The 26,766-nt window shown below is 42.1% G+C and overlaps 1 protein-coding gene across 1 annotated transcript; it reads right to left on the bottom strand.

Annotated features, from left to right (window-relative positions):
• Positions 1-1,904: 1,904 nt before the first annotated feature.
• On the bottom strand, positions 1,905-18,434 carry HIF1AN (hypoxia inducible factor 1 subunit alpha inhibitor). Its single transcript, XM_083364645.1, has 8 exons — positions 18,229-18,434; positions 17,844-18,094; positions 15,715-15,863; positions 14,585-14,730; positions 12,093-12,199; positions 9,260-9,323; positions 5,801-5,911; positions 1,905-3,750 (listed from the first exon to the last, which is right to left on the bottom strand). Exons 1-8 carry the CDS (start codon positions 18,412-18,414, stop codon positions 3,706-3,708), a joined length of 1,059 nt encoding a protein of 352 aa, XP_083220771.1. The 5' UTR covers positions 18,415-18,434; the 3' UTR covers positions 1,905-3,705.
• Between the last annotated feature and the right edge of the window lie 8,332 nt (positions 18,435-26,766).

The raw sequence follows: 26,766 nt of genomic DNA, 5'->3' as shown, positions 1-26,766 counted from the left end.
CAGCATATAACCTCTGCCCCAAGCTAACCTCCTCAGACAACTGAAGAGCTTTACACCACCTTTTCCAACACAATGGAAGCCCAAAGGTGCATGAAGGATACACTCTGCATAAGAAGATGCCTCATGTCTGCTATATGGCCTATGGTTGTTGTTGTTTACTGCCACTTGTTTCAATTTGTATAACACTGATGCCCTCCTGTGTTAATGTAATGAACGTTTTCTATATTTACTGGTCCTAATTGTGGTGTCCTGAAGAACAAGAAGTGGGGACTGTGAAAGGAAAAAAATATCTTAATAATTCTGTATAAATCAAACATATTTCTTTGATAGTCAATTAAAATAACGGTTGGTGTCTGCTGAGAAATAAGAACTGTGGCCTTTGCAGTAGATGGTGAAAGGACACATTTCCTTATGTAAGCAGAACAAGGAATAAGAAAGTGTGAGAATTAAGGAACTGAACCTTGTTCACGGGTAAAATGACACATGTAGAAACAGTAGTGAGGAAAGTAGTAGTTAGAACAAGGGACAGGGTAGAACAGGGATGTGTCATGGTAACCAGGACAACCAAAGAAGAAGGAACTAACACAGTGATCAATTGCAGGAATAGGGAGCTGACCCGGAGTCAGTTCCAACCAAGAAAAGGGAAGTAGCAAAAGGTACTGTTCCAGAAAGTCATGTGTTGATGGTTTTAATAAGAAAAGGAAAATGGGACAGATGTGGGGTGGTTCCAGAAGTCATGGGTAGGCACAGTGCTAAGGTATAAAATATGCCTCAAGAGATAAGGGTGTTGCCACCGGCCCAGCCGTCACACTTAATGACTGCTGTCCATTTGGTCCTTATTGCAATAAGTTGTTGAAATGAAGTACTGAATTTGTGTCAAATTTAAAATAAACCTCTGGATCCTAAAGTGAGAATTTTGTTGTGTTGTCTCGTTTCTCTTTAACAAGTTTTTCCCCTGACAACTTCAACTCCCAGAATTCCTAGACAGCATGCTACTTAAACTGTTTGGTTTCCTTATATTGAGCAATTGCTTCCAATTTTTTTTGTTATGAATATAAATATGTTTTCCTGTTTGAAAATCATTATCTGAGCCAATTATTCTCCATCACCTATAAATTAAGTCTGTTCACTGGAATGCCTCTACTTCTCATTTTTTAGCATGTACTGAAAAAGATTCGCTATTGTCAGAATTTAAAGCTTCCCATACACACATGTAATGAATGCATGAATGCAATCTTAAATATAATTCCAGATGTAAAAAGCAACAAAGTAGGTAATTTTCTGAGATGCGAGAGCCTGTACTTTATGTGTTGTTTCTAGCACAATTTAAAAGCCTGATGCAATGATCTTTTCACATCACAAGAATGCAATAAGGAAAGTTAGCCTCACATTTTGATTTTTTTAAAAAACGAACCAGTACTTTAGCTGAGTATTATCAGTTCTTGTCACATCTTATATGGAAAAATATTGTCACATTCCTACGTGTTATTCCCTTTTAGAAATATGTATTAAAATATCATAATTATCTTATTAAATGTTCTTAGGAAATCTGTTAATTGTATCTTACTTTTGTTTTGCAAAGGTAAGTGCAAGATTCATCTTATTAAAGAAAGAGTTGGAAATTCTTCTATGAAGTGGAGCAGGACATGTTGTAGGGATCTGTCCCTCAACCCTCCCAAGCAAAAAGAACAGATAGCTGGGGACAGAAAGGGGATGTGCAGGAAGCATCAAGCCAAATGTATCAGCAGGGGGCAAGCTCTTATAGATGTCCAAGTATCCATCTGCAAGATTTCATGATTGATTAATCTAATTATATACAGTACACTAAAGTAAAGGGGAAACTGTTACCTGTAGCAATTATTATTTTTTAGCCCATATATAAATCACAAGATCATGGGAACAACTGAATTTTCAAAATTAATTTCAAATTATTGCCCTTCCCATAAGATGAGAAATACAGGTCACATAGAATAAAGGGGAACAGGTATTTGTGTCATTCAACAGTAGTTGTATTTCAGGAACCACTCTTAAGATATTATGTATTTCCCACACATTCCCGCACATCACAAACACATTTTTTCCCAATAGCATGGCATCAAAACACAAGATTAAAAAACAAAAGTAACAGTATCTAAAACTGTCTTTTATCAGTGCATTGTAAACTAAGCTTTTGCACTACTAAACTGCAATATATTCTTTTCCCCAAACCAACTATTTAGACATTTTCAAATTTACACCTTTGGCAAAAAGAAAAACATATCAGAATGCTGCATTTCAACTCATCTTCTTCTTTCAAATGAGACACCTTGCCTTTTCTATATAAGTTCTATACAACAGCAAAATTCCAGTTCCAGTCTGGGGTGCCATTTCACATCAAGGACTAAAGACAGGAATTGCTTTGTTTCAGCCAAAGGCAGAATGATTTTATTGATATTACTATTCATCAGGTCCAACATTGCCTTCTGAAAGCCACCTTCATCCTGGTCTTCCTGATAGCATCAGGAACGCTGGTCTTCTACTGCCTCCTTGTGGCTTGAAACTATATCAAAGGCTTCACTTGTAACAAAGCTGCAAGGCATTTTCAGGTTCCACCTTCCCCAAAACAGCCAAGAATCCTGGCTTCAGACACTTCTTCAGCTCTTTATAGAATTCACGAATGCAGAGAATCCCAGAAACTCTAGTTGTTATGTACAGATGTTGTCCCAATATCTCACTATAATCTATCTTGCTGGAAAAAAATCAATGACCCAGGGTGGGTCTTCAAAACTCTCATACAAAAGTGACTTCGTGGCAAATGAAGAAACTTTTCCTTGGTTATCTGGGAGTTAAAACTCTAAAATCTGCATTCCTATCTTAATGAAATAGAAAGCCCATACTCATATTTCCTTCGAGATATATGAAAGAGCAAAATGTGTGTTGGGGGGGGGGGAAGGGAAGCATTTTGTTATAGCTTTGCTGCTCTCCTCTCTTCACCAACTGATCTGACACTTACGTTGGCCTAGAGAAGGCAGAGTGCAATGAGGAATTAACCATGCATGGTTAAGTGAAAAATATGACACACAAGTTTTATTGACTAAGGGCACTCGCTATGGCTTGTCCCATTCTAGTAACATCCTGAGTGGAAAACAGTCAATTTCTATACATAGGCATTTGTCCCTAGTTTTATAGAATTAGAAATCAATGTATTGTTTATGACAAAATGACACACTGGATTTAAAAGCTCTTAAGGTCCCCATCTCTTATGTCCTTCATTTTTCTGTACCCCTCAGAAGGCTTTAGTTTAAGAAGTTGCAATATCAAAGAGAAGGTTGCCCTTAAGAAAATAAGTTGGAAGTTATCCATGTTGATTCCTAACACTGAAATATAGAAGGAAAATCAAAACTGTTCCTCTAGGCAATTCTTATATAGGTGATTACAAAGGTGCTATCACAAATAAATATCATCAAGTACCAGGTACCAATTGTTGTATCTAGGCAGAGATCATAGAGTTACTGGTGACGGGTTCTTCTTTAGTAAAGAAGGTTTAGTGAAGTTGAAGGAGGGACAAATGGAACTTTTCAGAGTTTTAGTCATTCCCCTAGATGAGCAGAGTGGATCAGAGCTGGACCAGGAATCCATCTGTTTTTAAGTGCTGTGTGCAACATTAGCGCTTAATATCTTCCTCCTTTAGGTGAAACAGCTCCAATATCCTGCAGAAGTCCAAGATTAGTCATACCGCCCTTTGATCATCATATTCAACAGGGGACCCACCTGCTCAAAGGAAAAACAAGAAAACACATTGCTTTACTAGCAACAGATTTATAAACAGGCTAGAAGTTATATTAAATTGCAAAATTATATACTCTGCCAGAAAATAAACATAAATATATAATGTCAACACAATTCCCAAACTATTTTAAGTGCTCACTCATGAGAATCTTTGCCAATTCTCTCCCAAGTAACACTGATCTTTTTAAAAAAGTATTCCTCAATGATAACATTTGGTGAATATCTAGAACTATATACAACACAGACACACTTTTTGGTCAACATACAAATTGTCCTCACTGGCGGCAATTGGGACCAGCAACCTCACTGCTAAGCAAGGCTATCGTAAACTAAAACATCATATCCAGATGTTCCAGATGTAGTTAAGAATATATCACCATAATCATTGAACATGACATCACATGACCATAACTTTCAAATTCCTGGTGGCTTCTCCACTCACTTTGCTTGTTGGAAACCAGCTATGAAGGTCTCCAAATGGATTGCAAAATGCTGTAATCATTATAAAGATATGCTAGTTGCCACATGTCTAAAACTGTGATCATGTGATCTCAGACATTGTGACAGTTTCTTCCAGCACTATTGAAACAGTTGCTGAATAGCCAGTAAGCAAAACTATATATTCCAAACAGTGCAGAAAGGTGTTAATGTAAATATCAGAAGTCATAATTTATTCAATGTTTCAACAATCACTTTACAAGGGAGGAAACTTGTTAACATAAAAATTAAGGTGAGGGTTAATTTCATTTTAGCCACTCTCCTACCTAGCCTGAAAGTTGTAGCTACTCTAGAACACAAGCAATTTAGTTGTTGAATGAGGCATCTGCTTCAATTTACACTTGCTTAAGCCAAGTACAAACTTTTGTTCTTGACACAGAAAATGCTGAACTTATATTGCTTACTCTAGTACAGGGTTTTTCAACCTTTTCACCCACTGTACCACTTTTAGGATATGGCAAGATCTGAGTACCACCAGTCACCTAGCAAACTTGATGACCCCCCCCCAAAAAAAGAGAAAAGTGATAAAGTACAGGTAGTCCTTGACTTTCAACAGATCACTTAGTGACTGTTCGAAGTTACAATGACACAGAAAAAAGTGCCCCCGAAGCCACAGCTGAGCAAGACACCTGCCTGCTCGCCCGGCGGCGCTCTTCCCCGTCCGAGGTTTTCATTGTTGTGAGCATTTCTGTTGAGGATTGGCAGTGGGGGGTGGGTGGGGGGTGTTTGGTTTTCATTTCCCCCTCATCTGCTGGATGGTTGCAGGTGTTTTTGGTCACTTCACATGACCCTGGGACACTGTGACCATCATAAATATGAATCAGTTGCCAAGCATCTGAATGTAAATCACAAGACCCTGGAGATGCTGCAACATTCCAGCTGATCAGTGCTTCTTCTGGGCTCAGCAGATGTGCCGGGATCAGCACCGAGCTCCAGCTGGAGCCTGGTGCTGATCCTGGCCCTTCCGCTGAGCCCTGACAGCCCTGCAGCTCCAGCCGTCTCTTGCTCAGGCTTGTGCGGTGTTGCCACCGGTTCAGCTCATTCCCCTTCCCCGTTACCACTTTTCTAGGATGGTCGCGTACCACCTGCCAGGTGCCAATGTACCACAGGTGGTACCCGTACCACTGGTTGAAAAGCCCTGCTCTAGTAAACACAAAATCCCTCTTAAAGATTTGAGTAATATCATAATCTTCAGGAGAATTGCTGCTTCCAACTCCCAGAATTCTCCCAACATGCTGGTATTTGAAGTCTACCCATCTTAAAAGTTGCTAAGATTGAAAAATACTGCTCTATTCCAACCGATTCAATCACCACCTATTTTAAAGTGTTAAATATGTAACATCTTCAATTGCTAAGCACATTGATTTGTGCTTTAAATTGTAAGCTGCTCTGAGTCTTCGGAGAAGGGCGGGATATAAATGGGATTAAAAAATAAAAAAATAAAAAAATTGTTATGCTATTAATTTTATGAGATAAGAAACTGAACAAGCTCAGCCTCATGGTTACCACAACCAGCCTGAGATTCACACTTTACCTCTTGTGGATTTCCAAGGGCCTCCCCCAACATTTTCTCTATGTTCCTCATTACAGCCACTTTTTGATGAGCCTTTAGGGGATATTCAATCCTTTTAGGGGTTGGGGCACCCTGCATGGGGGAAAAATACCTTCCTTAAACAAGGCTTTATCAAGTTGCAATATTTACAAAAATGAAATTGAAAACAGATTCCAACAGAATATCGATTATCTGGGCACTATTATTCATATCCTTGGTTCTGGGGTACCAGGAAGATCAAAAGGAAACTGAAGAGATCAACAGGTTTACAATGATTCGCTGTGCTTAAAAAATTCACATTCACCTAACACTAAATAAGCAAGTAGCTACTAAAAGTCAGGGATGAGAAAAGGTGAGTTAGTATTTTCTTATCTACCAAATAGCACATATCATATGAAAGGGAGGTGTTTAGGCAAGTGACTAGTCAAAAATACTATTTCTAATACGACCACTCATTTTTTTAAAAAACAAACGCTTATTTGTCTAAAGCACAGGTCTGCAACCCGCGGCTCCGGAGCCGCATGCAGCTCTTTCAGCCATCTCCTGCGGCTCCCAGTCCTCTGCCATGTGCAGTCCCCCCCCCAAAAAAAGTGGGACTAAAAAAGTTCAACCAATCAATTCAAATATGCAGGGTAGGTGCATATCTCGCCTTGTCTCCACTCTTCAGTCAAACCCTGTTCTGCACATGCGCGCATGCACACACATGCACACACATTTTTTGCGGCTCCCAGTTTTTCCTTTTGTGAGGGAACCGGTTCCGAGTGGCTCTTTCACTGTTTCAGGTTGCTGACCCCTGGTCTAAAGGAACATTTTAGTGAAGTGTTATCAGGCTAGAAACTAGAATCAAATAGAATAAAGCTGGAAGGGACCTTGGAGGTCTTCTAGTCCAGCCCACCACTCAAGCAGGAGAACCTATGCCATTTCAGGTAAGTGACTGTCTAGCCTCTTCTTAAAAATCTCCAGTGATGGAGCACCCACGATTTTTGAAGGCAAGCTGTCCCACTATTAATTGTCCTCACTGTTAGGAAGTTTCTCCTTAATTCCAGGTTGCTTCTCTCTTTGGTCAGTTTCCAAACAGTTTCTTGTCTTGCCCTCTGATGTTTTGAAGAATAATTTGACCACCACCACCACCCCTTCTTTGTGGCAGCCCCTCAAATACTGGAATACTGCTATCATGTCACACCTATTTCTTCTTTTCTTTAGACTAGCCCAGGGGTAGGCAACCTTGGCTCTTTCATGACTCATGGACTTCAACTCCCAGAATTCCTGAGCCAGCCTGGAAGTTGAAGTTGAGTCATAAAAGAGCCAAGGTTGCCTACCCCTAAACTAGCCAAACCCAAGTCCTGCAGCCGTTCTTCATGTTTTACTCTCCAGGCCTTTGATCATCTTAGCTGCTCTTCTCTGAACTTTTTCCAAGGTCTCAACATCGTTTTTGTACTATGGTAACCAAAATTGGTTGCACTATTCCAGGTGCAGTCTCACTAGAGTTTTATAAAATGGTACTAATACTTTGCATGATCTTGATTCTATGCCTTCTTATACAACCCAGGATTGTATTAGCTTTTTTGGCATCTGCTGATCATCAGCTAGGACTCCAAGGTCCCTCTCACAGTTACTGTTTTTGAGCCAGGTCTCACCTAATATGTATTTATATCTTTGATTTTTCATGCCTAAATGTAAAACTTTGCTTTTTTCCACATTAAAACTCATTTTGTTGGATTGGGCCCATTGTTCCAGTTTGTCAAGATCTTTTTGAATCCTGAGTTTATCTTATGGGGTGTTGGCTGTCATCTGCAGATTTGATGAATTCTCCTTCTATTCCCTCATCTAAGTCATTGATGAAGATGTTGAAGAGTACTGGGCCTAAGACGGAGCCTTGTTGTACCCCACTGCTTACTCCTCTCCATGTGGATGTAGTACCACTGAGGACTATTTGTTGAGTATGGTTTGTCAGCCAGCTACAAATCCAACTGGGGGTGATGTTGTCTATTGCACCTTTTTCTAGCTTACCAAGGAGTAGATTGTGGTCTACTTTGTCGAATGCCTTACTGAAATCTAAGTATACTATGTCCACAGCATTTCGCTGGTCTACTAATTTAGTCACTTTATCAAAGAATGAAATAAGATTGGTTTGGCATGATCTGTTTATAACAAACCTGTGCTGGCTACCAGTTATAACTTTGTTTGCTTCTAGTTGTTCACAGATCTGTTTTTTTATTATCTTTTCCAGGATCTTCCCAAGTATTGATGTTAGACTGATCAGTCTGTAGTTTCCTAGGTCTGGTTTTTTTTCCTTTCTTGAAGATGGGAACCATATCAGCCTTTTCCATTCCTCAGGTACTTCCCCGGTGCTCCAGGATTTTTGAAAGATATGGTGCAATAGTTCTGAGATAACATCTGCCAGCTCCTTCAGAACTCTGAGATGTAACCTTTCAGGTCCCGAAGATTTATATTCGTCAAGGTCAGATAGGTGTTCTCTTACCATTTTCTTATTTTAATTTTTGTTATTATTTTGTCTTTTGCAGTATTTTTTTGGTATGTTGTGCTATAATTTTGTGTGTGTGTGTGAAGACTGATATAAAGAAGCAGCTCTGCTTTCTCCCTATAGCTTATTACCTCCTTGCCATCTTCTCTCTTTAGTGGACCTAGTTTCCTTGACTTTTTTCTTGTTATTAAAAAGCTGAAAGAAACTTTTATTATCCTTGATTTCTGTTGAGTCTTTGTTCATTCTGAGCCTTTGCTTTCCTGACTTCGTCTGTGCATGTTCTGGCTGTCTGCTGATAATCAGCCTTAGTTATGTGTCTCCCTTTCCATTTTTTGTATTTGTCCTTTTTGTCTTTCAGTTTGTCTGAGATCTGTGTGCAGCCATGCTGGTTTCTTCTTGACTTTCTTGGTTTTTTTTCCAGTGGAATTGTGCTGGACTGGGCTTTTATGATAGCATTTTTCAGAGTTTCCCATGCTTTTTGAATTGTTGAACTAGGAAACCATGAGTTCTAGTTTTGCTTTAGGCACAAGGTCAACTGTGTGACTTTGGGCCAGTCACTCTCTCAGGTCTATAAAGAAAAGGATGAGGACAAAACGGTTTTGAGATCTTGCCAAGGAAACTGCAGGGACTATTCTAGACAGTCACCAGGAATCAACGCTGACTTGAAAGCACATATACACTTGTCTCTAGAAAAGCTAGGATTAAGAGTTCAATATTTCAACTTAAGTATTACAAGGTTCTACAAGGTTATCTTAATAAGCCAACTTAAGAAACCAAGATAAGAATTCAAGTTAATTTTAGCAGCTGATGCAATTCTGATCATTTAAATAAAGTATATATAGATTTTATGATGCAGTAATGTAATCAGTATCATACTGCACTGTATAATTTTGCAATTAAAACACAAGTCTTATAAAACTTTATACTGCTATTATATTAAATTCAGACATACTTACCTTGTACCAAAAGTTTACAGTAATTGTAATTCCTCCATTCAGCAATGATTCAATGTGATGCCACCTATATCAAGCCACAGAGGATAACTCTTTTAATATTCCTAATTTAAAACTGTAGATTTTAGCATTTCCAATATTAGTTTTACAAAAATACTGAACATGTTGTATGAAAATTAAATTGTGATTTAGTTATTTCTTTCCTTCATTTTGGGGAAAAAACTATATAGTCTATTATACTTTTTTCAGTTACCCAATGAATAAACAACCACTTGTATGCATATATTCATTAGAAAATATACAGGCAGTCCTCCAACTTAGTGATCATTCAATGGCCATTCAAAGATACAATGGCTTTGGAAAAAGTGACTTACAGACCATCCTCAAAAATATGACCATTGTTCCACTCTAGTCACATGATTGCAATATGAGTGCTCAGCAAGCAGTTTCCTTTTGAAGTGATAGCAGCATCTTGCAATCACATAATCGCAATCTGCATTCTTCCCAGCCAGCTTCCAAAAAGCAAAATCAACTGGGGAAGTTGAGTTTGCTTAACAACTATGATGATTCACTTAACAACCTTGGTAATTCACTTAACAACCATGGTAAAAATGGTCATGAAATCAGATCAGTTGCTGGTTGCAGTGGTTGAATCTCAATCACATGACCCTGGGAATGTTGCAACAATCATATGTGCAAGGACCAGTTATAAGATTACTTTTTCAGTGCCACTATAACAGGGGTCTTCAAACCTGGCCCTTTTATGACTTGTGAACTTCAACTCCCAGAATTCCTCAGCCAGCGTACCTGGCTGAGGAATTCTGGGAGTTGAAGTCCACAAATCACAAAAGGGCCAAGTTTCAAGACCGCTGCATAACTTCAAACGGTTGCTAAACAGGGCAAGTGTTAAACAAAGACCACCTGTGTCTGTAAGTATAACTTTGATAATGGCCTAGACAATTGCTTCATTAGTAGCTTCCCCAAAACTGTCATGGTAAATGTTTATAAGAACATATACAGTGAGGGAAAAATTATTTGATCCCCTGCTGGTTTTGTACATTTGCCCACTGACAAAGAAATGATCAGTCTATAATTTTAATGGTAGGTTTATTTTAACAGCGAGACAGAATAACAAAAAAATCCAGGAAAATGCATTTCAAAAGTTATAAATTGATTTGCACTTTAATGAGTGAAATAAGTATTTGACCCCTTCGCAAGACATGACTTAGTACTTGGTGGCAAAACCCTTGTTGGCAGTTACAGAGGTCAGACGTTTCTTGTATTTGGCCACCAGGTTTGACTACATCTCAGGAGGGATATTGTCCCAGTCCTCTTTGTAGATCCTCTCCAAGTCATTAAGGTTTCGAGGCTGATGTTTGGCAGCTCAAACCTTCAGCTCCCTCCACAGATTTTCTAAGGGATTACGGTCTGGATACTGGGTAAGCCACTCCAGGACCTTAATGTGCTTCTTAATGTGCTTCTTCTTGAGCCACTCCTTTGTTGCCTTGACTGTGTGTTTTGGGTCATTGCCGTGCTGCAATTCCCATCCGTGACCATTTTCAATGCCCTGGCTGAGGGAAGGAGGTTCTCACCCATGATTCGACGGTACATGGCCCCATCTATCGTTCTTTGATGCAGTGAAGTTGTCCTGTCCCCTTAGCAGAAAAACACCCCCAAAGCATGTTTCCACCTCCATGTTTGATAGTGGGGTTGGTGTTCTTGGAGTCACAGGCAGCATTCCTCCTCCTCCTAACATGGCAAGTTGAGTTGATGCCAAAGAGCTTGATTTTGGTCTCATCGGACCACAACACTTTCACCCAGTTCTCCCCTGAATCATTCATTGGCAAACTTCAAACAGGACTGGACATGTGTTTTCTTGAGCAGGGGGACCTTGTGGGTGCTGCAGGATTTCAGTCCTTCACAGTGTAGTGTGTTACCAATTGTTTTCTTGGCGACTATAGTTCCCAGCTGCCTTGAGATCATTGGTAAGATCCTCCCGTGTAGTTCTGGGCTGATTCCTCACTGTTCTCATGATCACTGAAACTCCACAAGGTGAAATCTTGCATGGAGCCTCAGACCAAGGGAGATTGACAGTTATTTTGTGTTTCTTCCATTTGCGAGTAATCGCACCGTTGTTACCTTCTTACCAAGCTGCTTGGCCACAGTCTTGTAGCCCATTCCAGCCTTGTGTAGGTCTACAATCTTGTCCTTGACATCCTTGTACAGCTCTTTGGTCTTGGCCATGGTGGACAGTTCGGAATCTGATTGCTTCTGTGAACATGTCTTTTATACAGGTGACAAGCTGAGATTAGGAGCATTCCCTTTAAGAAAGTGCTCCTAACCTCAGCTCATTACCTGTATAAAAGACACCTAGGAGCCAGAAATCTTGCTGACTGATAGGGGATCAAATACTTATTTCATTCTAAAATGCAAATCATTTATAATTTTTTCAAAATGTGTTTTTCTGGATTTGATTTTTTTGTTATTCTGTCTCTCACTGTTAAAATAAGCCTACCATTAAAATTATAGACTAATCATTTCTTTGTCAGTGGGCAAATTTATAAAATCAGCAGGGGATCAAATACTTTTTCTCTCACTGAAAGGATGTGTCCCAAATGTAAATCATATAGCAGAAAAAGGGACCAATATTTTCTGCATATGAACAAGTATCAAGGATTATTGCTATACCTACAGGGGCCACTTTACAAACAGAAAAATATCTATCCTAGTCAGAGTAAAAGACACAAGGTTCAGAGCCTCTGACAGAACCCCCTTTGCTCCCTAAATTGATTCTATTGCAGATCATTCTGCCCCATTCTCATCCTAAATGTATTACCAATACATGGGAATATAAAGCACATCGCCTGGGCCAACTACGGTTTCATAGCCAACTATGTTCTGGAAATTAGGAAACTTCTCATAGTCAGGATTGTCGAAGTCAACCTAGCAGGAGAGAAGAAGGCATCACTGAAGTCACTGGAAACAATACAATGATTCTCCCTATGCTTCCCACCCCAGCTACTTCAAGGAAAATGAACTTCTTTACTAACTTTAACAGGCAGGTAGATAGAGACAAAAATCACCACCTTCAAGAAACTGCACTCTACTTCCCACTAGTTACTCTTTTTGATGATTGTGAATGACTATACTCAGCATTTTTATTTACTTAGTTTAAGATGTGATCAGCCAATGCTGTCAAGCAAACAAAAGCACGGAACATATATAAGAAAATACCAGGTATTTATAGAGCATTGATTGGCAGGTTTCTACTATATCGATAAAAATCAAGCTTTAATCTGGTCTTATTTAAGTGATCTCATAACCAAGTAAAACATTCTTGAGATGTCTGAAATAAATGCAAACATTAAGCTCATGACAGTAGCCTGGAAGGACTATAAATCAGCACTCCTGACAGCTAATATAACTTCCTAGTAAAGTGTAAATTTGCTGGAGTTTTTTAAGCTCTACTGATTGGGGAACCAATTTAGAAAGACCAACAGAGGGATATAATGATGCAGAACTAACTGGAGATTAACAATGATCTCACCAGCAGATTGTTGAAATGGAAGAGATGATCTACTTAGTTGCCCTCAAATATCCTCTCCTTTATTGCAGGGTACCCTGATTACTGAGGAACCAGGGTGCTGAAACAAGCATGAGAATATCAAAGCACAGCATCCACATCCATTGCATAGACTTTCTGAATGACTGGTGGAATTCTTAGATGCAAACCTGGTGTGTCAGTCTCACTTGGCACTTCAGAAAAGGCTGTCAACATTCTCATTATTACAGTTCCAGTAAAAGATGGAAACACTGGTGCGTGCTTGACATCTCCCCTAATTTTATTAATTCATTTTTATATACAATTTCAAGTGACCAAGACTATGGACAAATTGTATGGAAGCTGCAGCTACTCTTCTCAGTAATTTATTCTTGCCTAACTTTGACTCCCATGAATACCAGCAGGTGACTACTGGGTGAACCTAAAAATGGCCGACTCTTCTACAAAGGGAATTAGTATCATTAATATCCTGTTGGAAACAAAGTTCTTGAAGAGGGTGGAGACAATGTATCTCCAAATATTTTTGGATTAAACAAACCATTGGGAACTAGACCAAATCCCATCAGCCAAAAGCAATATAGCTAACAGTTAAGGATGAAGAAATGTATAATTCAACACATGGTGTAGACAGATTTCTTACTCCTGATCTAGATCCATTCTGGCTTTAACTTGTATTCCAGAAGGGGGCTGGGACTCTACGGCCTAAACCAGGGGTGTCAAACTGCCGGCCCGTGGGCCAGATTCGTCATGCCAAAACCATGCCCACCCCATTGCCGGCAATGGAAAAAAAGTCACGATATGTTGCGCCACATCTCTTGACTTTGCAAGTTTGACACCCCTGGCCTAAACTGTCCCTTTCAAGCAAGGTGCATAAACCAGAGGTTGTTGTCCTCATTTAGCAAATGACCAGTAATCCTCTTCCAGAATTAATTCATTTGCTTCTGGGCATTAAAACTATACAGTAACACTAGGTCACATGGCAAGCAGTAGTAGTAGTAGTAGTAGTAGTAGTAGTAGTAGTAGTAGTAGTAGTAATAGTGGTAATTATTATTTGGTAGCCTCTTCAGCTGCTGGAAAAGAAATTGGCCTGTCAGTTCCTAGTCCTCCAGCAAGCAACTTTACAAAGAAATCTGTTAGAAGGTCCAATATGGAACCCCTACAGACAGAATGAGGGGAGTTTATCCAGCCTCACTCTTTCTAGTATCCTCCCTGTGAGTGTAGGAGGAGTCTACAGACAATTGCAACAGAAATGAAAAAACGTAAAGAGAACTTTTTTTGAAGTTCTCTATAAAGCTGTCTCATGATGATAATTAAATAAGTATTAATCTCTAGTAAACAGTTTAGATTATTCTTTTATTTTATCACCAAACAGTCAGCCCTGCAGTTGTATGAGGCTAACACTTCCCGGCCTACCTAGATAAAGATTTAGTTGACTACTTTAGTTGTCTGGATAAGGATATTCTTACGATACATTAATTTTCCATGATTGAGTTAAGTGTATCATATAATCATTTGATATATATCTAAGAACTTTAAAAGAGACATTATGGTTTGGACTCCTTCTCAGGCAGATGGTTAGAGCAGGGATCTCCAAGTTTGGCAACTTTACGATTTGTGGACTTCAACTCTCGTAAAGTTGCCAAGGTTGGAGACCCCTGGATGAGAGGAAATATAAAGGTATGTAGGAATTTTGTAATAAACCAGCATTAAAAATTATGCTTTGTGTCTTAGGCAAAAAATGTTATTTGACCAAATTGTCATCTCACCTGGCTTTGCCGGTCACATGGATGGTGCACAGGATAAGGATAAAGGCATTCAAACTGATCAGGTGAAAACAGAATACATCGTTTGTATCCTTTAATCTGAGCAAAGAAATTCTGCTGTTCATCATAGTGAGCTGGTGTTACATTTCCTGCATAAAGCAAGACCAAGACAAATTTCTGAAATTATTTTACAAAATGTGAACTTTAATTTCCAGCAGGTCTGTTCTACAAATTATTAGAATGGGTGCACAAATTTCATCCCACAACTGCAGATGTTACCAAAATGGCGCCATGTCCAGGATAAGTGCCACACAGCCTCCCTTTTATAGGAAGACTGATCCATTATTGGGGGGGGGGGGCGGCAGAGACCCAGCAGAGTGGAAAGCTGCCCCAAGACATGCAGGAACCCAGTAAGATGGGAAGACAGACAGATGGGGCACTGCAATGGCCATAACTTCAGGCAGGGGTCATAAGGCCCTTTGTTCAGAGCCATAATTTTGAATGATCCTAAGTCAAAGACTAACTGTATGTATATCCAAGCAGCCTCGGATCATATCTGATTATCACCACATAATTTTCAGCAAAATTTGGTTCTTGTTGTTTGTCAGCTCCCAGCTTAACTGCAGCAATCAAGTCTCTGGACTCTCCCTCTTAGTCTAACTGGAATATGTTGAGAATATTGAGCCTTGGTGGAGCAGTGGGCTAATGCCTCCTTAAGTAGCACCAGCTGCCTGCAATTAGTGCAGGTTCGCATCCCACCAGGCTCAAGGTTCTCAGCCTTCCATCCTTCTGAGGTAGGTAAAATGAGGACCCAGATTGTTGGGGGCAATTAAGCTGACTTTGTAATAATGCCGCTTGGGGTGTGTGTGAAAGCCCTAATAAGCAGGCATATACATAGAATGAAGGCTACTGCTAAGCTTGTAAGCCGCCCTGAGTCTTCGGAGAAGGGCGGGATATAAATGGAATTAAAATAAAATAAATAAATAAATTAGGTAAGATTATAAATGAGAAGAAAACAATCCATCCAAATTAAGTTACCTAACACTGACATAGTGTCCATAGGAATTCCTTAACAGGTAGCACTAAAGGACTACTAAAACCAAATTACTTGTCCAAAGAGGCAGGTTGGTTACCTTCCATGCCAATCAGTAGTAAATTGGATGTCAGCTGACCCCAGCCTCGCTTCGCCTGCTGTTTGTTAATCCAATTCCAATTAAAGCCCAGGAAATCTACCACAATTTTCCTTCCAACCGTGTCATTTAAGGTCTGCTGGAGATATAACCTGTATATAGCAGAAAATAATGAAAAAAGAAATGCAAATGTGTGTGCAAAGCTATATCCAACTAGCTCTTTTATTATCGGTCAATCAACTGCATAGTTCTTACAGAAATGGTAACAAAACCTAGCTTACAGAGCTGAAAAAGAATTGAGTATTACATTATCAAAAAATGACTAGTGGTCCTTGAAAAAAGAAAAAAATCTTATGTTTCTGGGGTCCTGTATAAATTTTATTGGTCAGAAGTCCAGAAAATTCAACATAGTAATTCTTCTGGAATTCTTAGAGCTTTCAGTATCACTAACTTATAGTGTGGGCAATGCAGTATCAGGAGATAATAGCATTTTTTACTTGGGAAGCCCATCTCACAAGTGAAAAAAATGCTGATTTTTTTTAAAAAAACTAAATAATGTTTACCTTCAGCAGCAGGAAAGCAACAGAGTTCTGGGCCTACACAGCAGTGTCACTGCCTCCTCCTCTGCCACCACATGAGTGCAGAATATTCCTCAGAAAGGAAAGAGAGAGGACAGGAAGGAACAGCATACAGCCAGAGGTCTGCTGCCTTCCAATCTGTCAAAACTGAAACATAAGAAAGGAAACAAGTTTGCTTTAACTGCTGGGTAATTTTGCCAGATTTGGAATGGCAGTGCAGAAACACCTGACAGATGGAAAAGGCAATAGAAAATGCATCTGTACCTAGAACAGGGGTCTTAAAACTTGGCCTTTTTATGACTTGTGGACTTCAACTCCCAGAATTCCTCAGCCATGCAAGTTGGCTAGGGAATTCTGGGAGTTGAAGTCCACAAGTCATAAAAGGGCCAAGTTTGAAGACCCCTGATCTAGAGTAACAAGGATCAATACATGGTGAAAAGCAGCTACCAGAATAATAAACAACACTGAGAAAATAGTATGATTAGGAGGATGCATTTATATAAGTATACATTTCACTGTGCTCATGCAACACAATCAGGTAAAGATGCAGCAGGTGCATTAAATCTGATTGGTGTTTATTCATGTTAGAATTGGGAACAAAAGGTTTTTGTGTATGTGCATGGATGACTTAGCACATTGCATGAACTTATACTATATGGCCTACACTATATCACTGTTGTGTAAACACACCATTGTCCTTTTTCTGAAAAAGTTCACAGCAGCGTAAAACAATCTAGGGCCACCTTACAGTTACTAATAATTGTTATTAAATATAATGCAATACAATTCTATTATAAAGTAATAGTTGGAGTATGCCTGTAGACATAACATCCAGAGTAAACTACTCCAATTCCACCCACTGCAGGTGAATTAACTTTTCTTTGGGGACAGATTACAATGCAAAAAGTGGCAAATAGCCATGCATCACAAAGCACGGAAATGAAAAATATGATGCATACACTGATGCTATGAATTATACAAACTATTTCTCTGTTAAACAAGCTTTCTTCAAAGAAATAAGCTATACATAAATAGCACAAAATGCTCCTTCTCACTGTATATGAACAACTGCTTTCAATGAAACAAATTTTCTTTACAAACTGCCCAGATTCAAGGTTCATTTTGTGAAGGACTTCCTCAAAAATTAAATGTAATACTTAAAATTGTTCCCTTCTCCAATATTTCAGCTGTGCCTGAAAAATACTACCATGTTCACCTCTTTATTTCATTGGATTTATATAATGGCCTGTTATTTCAAATTCCAAGCTACGGCCTTTTTCTTTTTTAGAGATCTGGGAACTTCTGCTTGCTTTACTCCCCAATAAATCAAGTACAATGCCCATGTTGCTTCTTCATTTTCCAAAAACCCATAACACTGGGCGTAAGGTCCTTCTGCATTGGAACAGGCTCCTTTCCTCCCTTGGAGAACTGGTTAAAAATACACAAAGAAGCCATCGCACTCTGCCATGCTGGAACCTAGCAGATAAAGCCAAAGCAAATCCCACCTTAGCCCCTTATTCCCCCGTTTATCAGGTAACCATCAGGTGTTATTACCTTTCTCCACCTCCCTGCTGCTCGATTTCTTGGAGTTGTTCCACAAAATCCCTGAACTTCATCTCCTCTCTGCTGGACTTCGGTTTGAAGTTTTTCACGTTTGCCATCTTCTTCTCGTCGTAGTATAGAAATTTGTGGGTGCTGGCTCGGTACACCGAGAAGTCCCCACTCCCAATATTCTCCTGAAGGTAATCCAGGTCCCACTTCAGGGCGGGATAAACGAGATTGGTGTCGGTGAGTACCACCGGCTCCTGGAAGCAAACACAGAGCGGAGGTCACGCAAGGAAGAGCCCGCCGAAGCGACGCGGGCCAACCGGCACCAGCCTCGCGCGACGGGGAGGCGGCTCTCAAGTCCCCCATCCCCGAGGCAGCGTCCTCCCGTCACCTCGTTCTCCAGCAGTTCCTCGGCGCGTGGGTCTCCGTGGCGCAGCCGAGCGATAGGCCGCGTGGCGAAGCTGTAGTGCCGAAACTGCGCCTCGCTCCACCCGCGCAGCTCCTCCGTCCCTGCCGCCGTTTGCGGAGAGTAGGAAGCCTCCGCAGCTACGGATCGAGATGCGGAGGCCTCCTCCATCGCTACTGGATGTAGCGCCGTCTCCGACGGAACCCGACAAAACAAGTTCCGGTGTAGGCTTGGCGGGCCGAAACTTCTGGCGCGGAGTTGCCCGCTCTAGGAAATAGGTCCCGAGGAGGTTCAGCGCCCCCTCGTGACGATTTTCCTGGCCAACGAGCTTCGAGTTGCCTGGCAATTCCAGTTTTGGCATGGCAGCGGGGTAAGCAACCTTGACTTTTATGACTCGTGGACTTCAGCTCCCAGAATTCCTGAGCCAGCTGGCTCAGGATTTCTGGGAATTGAAGTCCACGAATCATAAAAGAGCCAAGATTCCTAACCCCTGGGTATGGGCGACTGCTGGAAAAGGACCTTCCCAGTGGATGTGCACTGCCAGGAGTCAGAATGGGGAACTTGCAGCCCTTGGGCCCAGCGGCCAATCCCAGAATATTAAACTCTTTCTTCAGAAATCTGTCCAGGAGCCCAAAGATTTTCCTGTGAGCTTTCTTTAAAATTTTAAAACTCACCATGGCCAAAGTCAGCAAATTGGAGGAATTTGATGTGGCGCATCCCGAGAGGTGGAGTTCTTACATCTCTCATGTCGAGAATTATCTGCGAGCTAACCAGGTTAGCAAAGACGGTTTGAAGGCTGCAATACTCCTGTGCGTGTGCAGCCCGGCTATGTTCGACATAGCCAATAACCTGGTCACCCCTGCTCCGCTTGCGTCGGTCACCTATGCAGATCTCAAAAAAAAGCTCAAGGACCACTTTGAGCTGAAACTCTACTTCATAGCTTGGAAACACACATTTGAGCAGTGGAAGCAACAGCTTGGCGAGTCTGCAACCGAGTTCATAGCCGCTTTCCGACAGGCATCTCAGCTATGCAACTTTGCAGACCTGGAGGAAAGTCTGAAGGACCCTCTAGTCTGCGGACTGAGAAACCGAGAGTTCCAGCAGAAGTTATTTGTGAAGGAGACTCTCTCACTCCAAGATGCCTTGAAGGAGGTGATGGGCGACGAAGTTGCCAGAGGGGCCGTTAAAGCCTTGTGGCCCTCCAAGAACACCCCCAGGCCAGAGACCGTCCACCACAAGGACACAGAATGAGTGGAAGATTCCGAAATGGACCTCAAGGTTGATCAGCTGCGGAAGCAACCAGAGAGGGGACAGAGGCCAGCTGACAAAGCAGTTTCCTTCCCTCAATGCATGGGCTGTGGAGGCCACCATAGACGTTCGGAGTGCCAGTTCCGAGCAGCAATGTGCCGGGCATGTGGCAAACCAGGCCACATTGCCACTGTCTGCAGAGGTCGCCAGAGGGATGGACCTCAAGAAGAAGCATTCAGGAGAGGTACCGGGGCCACAGGGCAACACCGAGTAGGGTTTTGCTCTAGCCGGAGGAGCGTGTTCAGAACTGGTGCCCATCGCCCCTGAATGAAAAGCTTAGACTCAAGGTCAAGCTTCAGGGAGTTCCAAGCAACATGGAACTGGACACAGGGTCATGCTGTGGATATAATTTACTTGGACTTCAGTAAGGCATTTGATAAAGTAGATCACAATCTTCTACTTCATAAGATAGAAAAATGTGGGTTAGACACAATCACCACCAGATGGACCAGCCGTACTCAGTGTGTGGTCTTCAATCGAACCGTATCTACATGGAGGGAAGTATGTATTGGGGTGCCCCAGGGCTTTGTTCTGGGCCCAGTGATCTTCAACCTCTTCATCAATGATTTGGACGAAGGGATAAATGGAGAAGTCATCAAATTTGCAAACACCATGCTGGCAGGAATAGCCAACACTCCAGAAGACAGGCTTAAGATACAGGAGGATCTGGACACTGGGCGCTATCTAACAAAATGAAATTCAATGGTGAAAAAACTAAGGTTCTACATTTAGGCAAGAAAAACCAAATGTACAGGTATAGTATACGGGGTACCTCGCTCAATAGTAGTAACTGTGAGAGGGATCTCGGAGTCCTAGTGGACAATCACTTAAATATGAGCCAGCAGTGTGCTGCAGCTGCCAAAAAAGCCAACACAGTGCTAGGCTGTATTAACAGAGGAGTAGAATCAAGATCACATGAAGTATTAATACCACTGTACAATGCCTTGGTAAGGCCACACTTGGAATACTGCATCCAGTTATGTTACCACGATATAAAAAAGATGTTGAGACTCTAGAAAGACTACAGAGAAGAGCAACAAAGATGATTAGGGGACTGGAGATTAAAACATATAAGGAACGGTTGCTGGAATTGGGTATGTCTAGTTTAATGAAGAGAAGGATGAGGGGGGACATGATAGCAGTGTTCCAATATCTCAGGGGCTGCCACAAAAAGGAGGGACTCAAGCTATTCTCCAAAGCGCCCAAAGGCAGGACAAGAAGCAATGGATGGAAACTAATCAAGGAGAGAAGCAACCTAGAACTAAGGAGAAACTTCCTGACAGTTAGAACAATTAACCAGTGGAACAACCTGCCTCCAGAAGCTGTGAATGCTCCAACACTGGAAGTTTTTAAGAAGAGACTGGACAGCCATTTGTCTGAAATGGTATAGGGTTTCCTGCCTGAGCAGGGGGGTTGGACTAGATGACCTCCAAGGTACCTTCCAACTTTACTATTCTGATTATGATTATACACAACCATACACCATACACCATACATCATCATCATCATCATCATCATCATCATCATTATTATTATTATTATTATTATTATTATTATTATTATTATTATTATTATTAATTTCCCAAGGGACCTTCAAGCACATTTACAGTTGCAGCGGCAGACAAGCTAAACTCAGGCCGTCTAATCTTTTGCTGTCGGATTTCCAAAACTCCCACATAGCGGTCAAAGGAGAACCTACGCTCAATGTACAGTTCAAGGGTTTTGAGGGTCCACTAGATGTCGTAGCAGTAGAGGGCCAGCACAGAAGCCTCATCGGCTTAGACTGGTTTGATGACTTGCGCATCCAAATAACCGGCATTCACTGAATGCAAGCAGCAGACCTGTCAACAGTTTGCCAGCAATTTGCTGATGTCTTCAGCTCAAGTCTAGGGAAGTACAAGGGTCCTCCTATAGCCCTTCACCTTGATCCTACCATAACCCCAATACGGATCAAGCCTCGTAGAGTGCCTTTCGCCTTCAAACCCAAAATTGACAGAGCTGGACAAGCTGGTGCAACAAGCAGTGTTGCAGCCAGTAGACAGTGGGGTGTGGGAGACCTCCATAATCACGCCACTTAAGGCCAAATGTGAGGTGTGCATATGCGCAAATTATAAGTGCACTATCAACAGGGCCTTCAACAGCATGCATATCCAGTGCCTGTAGTCACCCATATTTTGGCGTCACTACAAGGAGGCCACATATTTGCCAAATTAGATTTAGCGCAAGCCTACCAGCAACTACCTAAGCACGTAAAAATGCAAGTAGAAAAATAGGGACCGCTACGGTGGAAAGGTAACAGTGTTCCGTGCGCCTTTGGCATCTAGTCATGCCGGCCACATGACCACGGAGACGTCCTCGGACAAGCGCTGGCTCTTCGGCTTTGAAATGGAGATGAACACCGGCCCCTAGAATCGGAAATTACTAGCACGCATGTGCGGGGGAACCTTTACCTTTACCAGCAACTGCCTATGGATGAGGCCACAGCAGATGCTCAGACCATTGTCACCCACAGAGGGGCTTTCCGGGTTAAGCGCCTACAGTTCGGGGTTAGTGTAGCCCCAGGGCTTTTCCAGGGAGTGATGGAACGAATGCTCACGGGCATTCCAGGGGTGTGCTCCTATTTCGATGATGTCCTCATAGTGGGGGAGTCAGTAGAGATTTTGGCAGAACAGCTTAAAGCCATCCTTCAGTGTTTCCACGAAGCGAGGCTGTAACTAAAATGGGAGAAATGCAAATTGGGATAGATTCAACCAAGTTCCTTGGTTTCCACATCGATGCTGCAGGCATTCATCCAGCAGACTCCAAGCTCAAAGCAATTCAGCAGGCCCCCAGTTTGAAGTCTAAGGGGGAGCTTCAGGCCTTTTTGGGTCTTTTGAACTTTTACCATACCTTTCTTCCACACAAGGCCTCAGTGGCAAAGCCATTACACTGGCTCTTGGACAAAAAGGCACAGTGGCAGTGGAGTAGCGTCCACGAGAAAAGCTTCACAGAAGTCAAATCACTGCTGTCTTCAAACTCAGTCCTCACCCATTTTAATGAAAAGTCGCCTGTCTGCATTGCTTGTGATGCATCTCCATATGGGGTTGGGGCTGTGTTGTTCCACTTGATGGCTGACGGGAGACAGACTCCCATTGCTTACTACTCTAGGACTCTGGCGGAACGCAATTACGCACAAATAGACAAGGAGGCACTGGTCATTGTGGCTGGCATAAAAAAGCTTCATGACTACTTGTATGGCCACCAGTTCACGGTCTTCACAGACCATAAGCCACTTCTAGGGTTGTTCACCACAAACAAGCAGACACCTCAGATTTTATTTCCATGAATGCTGAGGTGGTCTATCTTCCTTCCAGCCTACAGCTACAGGCTGATTCAAAAACTGGGCAGGGAAAAGGGCCATGCAGATGGCCTTAGCAGGTTGTCCCTGCCACACGTAGAGCCAGATCCCGTCCTGGATGCACACATCCTGGATATCCAGGATTTGCCGGAGTCTCCCCTTCATGCGGGGGATGTGGCTGCTGAGACAACCGCTGACAAGACACTTAGCCACGTGTTGAATTGGGTGCACACAGGATGGCCAGACAAATGTCCAGGACGAGACTTCCAGAATTTCTTCATGAGAAAAGACGAGCTCTCTGCTCGTAAGGGGTGCATTTTTGGGGGGGGGAGCTGGGTCATAGTCCCAAGCTTGTTGAGGCCCAGGGACTTAGAGTCTCTGTACAAGGGACATCCGGGAATAGTCTGGATGAAGGCACTCGTGAGGAGCTAACCTCTGGTGGCCTGGGCTAGATAAAAATATTGAGGCCCAAGTATACAGCTGTTATACTTGCCAGCAATCCAAGCCTGAGATGCCTCAAGCTCCTGTCCACTGATAAGAAGCCACACATGCACCGTGGTCAAGAATCCACATCGACTTTGCAGGGCCATTTCAGGGACAGCTGTTCCTCATTGTGGTGGACAGTCACTCCAAATAGTTAGAGGTCCCACCAGTCCCAACTATGACTACTGCCAGGAATATCCAGGAACTGCAAAGGATCTTTGCAACACACAGGTTGCCAGATGTGCTGGTCTCAGACAATGGGGCTCAATTTACCGCTGCAGAATTTCAGTCCTTTCGCAGGGCTAACTTAATAAGGCATGCCAATTCGGCCCCCTTTCACCCGGCCATGAATGGCCAAGCGGAACGCAGTCTGAACGACCAAAGAATCCTTTAAAGAGGATCATCACAGGGGACTGGCACCACAGGCTGGCAGACTTCTTACTCTGCCAATGCACAACTCCCTGCACCTCAATGGGCAGAAGCCCAGCGGAACTGAGATGGGGCTGGCACTTGATTACTAAGTTTGCAAGTTGGTGACCGGGTTTGGGCCTGGAATTACAGTCATGGGGCATTGTGGCTGGTAGCTGTGGTTGCTAAAGTGTCAGGGCCACTTTCGTACGAAGTGATCCTGGAAGATGGTAGAGTAATTTGACGGCACATTGACCAACTGCGTCAGAGGCTAGCAAACCAGTCGCTGGCTCAAGACTCTTAAGCAAGCCAACCACAGGGGTGGCGTGATGGCAGAGTCTGCATGCTCCTACAGAACTCTCAGCCGAGGAGACGGGGGGGGGTTGGCTGAAGGTGAATTTTCTCCAGACACACTGACTGCACCCACTGAGCAGAACTGGCAAGCAGCTCTGACTTCCAGCACGGTGGACTCTGTTCCCCAAATGGACTTTGGTTTGGGCCTACCGGAACAAGCCAGCCAAAGGGGCTCGAGTCGGCCTGAAGCAATCAGGTCTCAAGGTCCTGGTCTACCCAGCCTGGCCGGCAAGCAGGTAGACTGGGACATTCGGAATGGTCGCGAAGGCTGCCTAAGCATTTACAGGACTATGTCAAGCATTTGAGATTATGAACTATCTAGAGAGAAGGGGTGTAATGTATTGGCCTTAATTGCTGTACTCAGTTGAATGATTGCTTAATGGCTCTAGGTCTCTAGGATTGTTTTGGGCGGGAATTGTTACTTTGGTTGCCACCTAGAGGCGATCTGTATGTATAGCTGTTAGGGCTGCTTCTGTTGTTAATGAATAAATATGTTTGCTGTTTTACCGCTCTGCCTCGTCAATGCCTAACTGAACCAAGAACATAACACCATTATTATCTTTTAAAAATGGCAATTTAACTACATTTACAAATATAAGTGGCTATAAGCAATCAATGTCCCCAAACCTGCAAGCATCCATAAACAGCGAACAGAAGAGGGCTACTTAAAGGAGAAAGAAATGAAGCCTGAGTGTCAGAAAAATTTCCCTGTTCGTTTCCAGCTGGGGAAAAAACAAGATGAAGAAATTTGAGGACAGCAGCTACTGCAAAGCAGGTCTTTAGTACAGGAAGGCAACAAAGTAGCAGAGGAGTGACTTCAGTGTTCCTGCCTTGCAAAGTGGTTTTCTGGTTCTGAGTTGTGGTTTTTATATGCTTTTTCTACCCTAGGGTTATGGCTTTTGATGGTTTTCCGGAGTTCCCCTTCTTGTCTTAAGAGGTATTCCCTTTGTCCAGTTTCTATTTTGGGAGTTAATCCCATCAGGGGCAGGGCAAGGAGTTCCTTTAGGCCTTTGTTATCTGAGTTTCCCTATTGCCTAGTCTTGGCTTTCCTGTCACTAGCCACCAGGCAAGCAAGGCTTATTGTTATTTAAGTTGCAACATTTTACTAAGTGTTTAGTGGCTCTTGGCAGTATGCCCAGAAGTTCAGCAAAAGACCTTTTTCTGGAGTTTTGACAGTGTATTTATATGTTTTCTAATAGGGATGAAAATATGAGGATTTTGTCAGGGTAAATCTTCCAACATGAGCAAAGCCCTTACTCAAAGTAAAAAGCCCTTTCTGAGCATCTTGTCAATGTTCCTAGTACTGTTTTTTGTTTAGAAAAAGCTAGCCTGCTTTTGGATGTCTACCCAAGAGGGCATTATTTTATTTTTTTATTTTAATCCCATTTATATCCCACCCTTCTCCGAAGACTCAGGGCGGCTTACAATCTAAAGCACAATGTGCTTAGCAATAGCCTTCATTCTATGTATATGCCTGCTTATTGGGGCTTTCGCGCCCCCCCAAGCGGCATTATTACAAAGTCAGCTTATTGCCCCCAACAATCTGGGTCCTCATTTTACCTACCTCGGAAGGATGGAAGGCTGAGTCAACCTTGAGCCTGGTGGGATGCGAACCTGCACTAATTGCAGGCAGCTGGTGTTACTTAAGGAGGCATTAGCCCACTGCTCCACCAAGACAGTCCTTTATAAACTTTAAAATCTAAGTGTAACCATCTGAATCCAGTTAACCTCAGGGATGTTTCACCAGCAATGACCTGGAAATAGATCTCTAATTAATAAATTACACTATCTACAACTAGAGCAAGGGTGTCAAACTGCCAGCCCGTGGGCTGGACGCATCGCAACAAAACCACGCCTACCCCATTGCCAGCAATGGGGAAAAAGCTCCGATACGTCGCACGACGTCACGTTGACGTTGCGAGTTTTGACAAGTCTGAACTAGAGAGTCTCTGGACTGACTCAAGTAGTGTATTGCCAGATTTAATAATGCTCTATTACTATCTGTCAACATCTATCTTCTACTTGTCAAATAGGTCCCAATTTAACAGCTTATGTTCAAATTCAAAGCATGCATAACTCCTCTTTATGTAATAGCTTCTGGGAACCTAAAAACAAGAGTGGAGGCAAACAATAAGGCACTTTTTACTCATTCCACCTATACGCTCCAGAACCAGTTACAATCCCAATTCTATCAACCCAACAATATAAATATTTAAAAGGTGATTACAAAGCACTGTATTTACTACAAACAAACAAATTTTGTATCTATTGAAGGGATCGACTTGTAGTATTTCTTTGATGAATTCTCCAACTGGTTAAAGACTTTCTGTGACTGATTACAATTTAATCTCATAGAATTTAATTGCTCTTGTACAAAAATTCTATCTAGACTATCAGCCTGAGAATGATCATCTTTGGGTATGTTACAAAAGCATTTGGCAATTGCTTTCTGGAAAGAGAACCTACTTCAATTGTGGAAACTGATAGCCATATCTGGCCCTAGGGTTCTGCCTTGGTTCACCTCCCTACGAAAAGGAGAGAATCTCAAGCCCCATATTACATTTCTTTTTATAGTGTTGGAAGAAAAGTCTTCATTGTGGTTCAGTCCAAGCTGGGAACAAACATGGCAACTG

The sequence above is a fragment of the Vipera ursinii genome, assembly GCF_947247035.1.
Source record: "Vipera ursinii genome assembly, chromosome: 5".
NCBI classification, from domain to species: domain Eukaryota; kingdom Metazoa; phylum Chordata; class Lepidosauria; order Squamata; family Viperidae; genus Vipera; species Vipera ursinii.
This window is presented reverse-complemented; position numbering and strand designations above follow the sequence as displayed.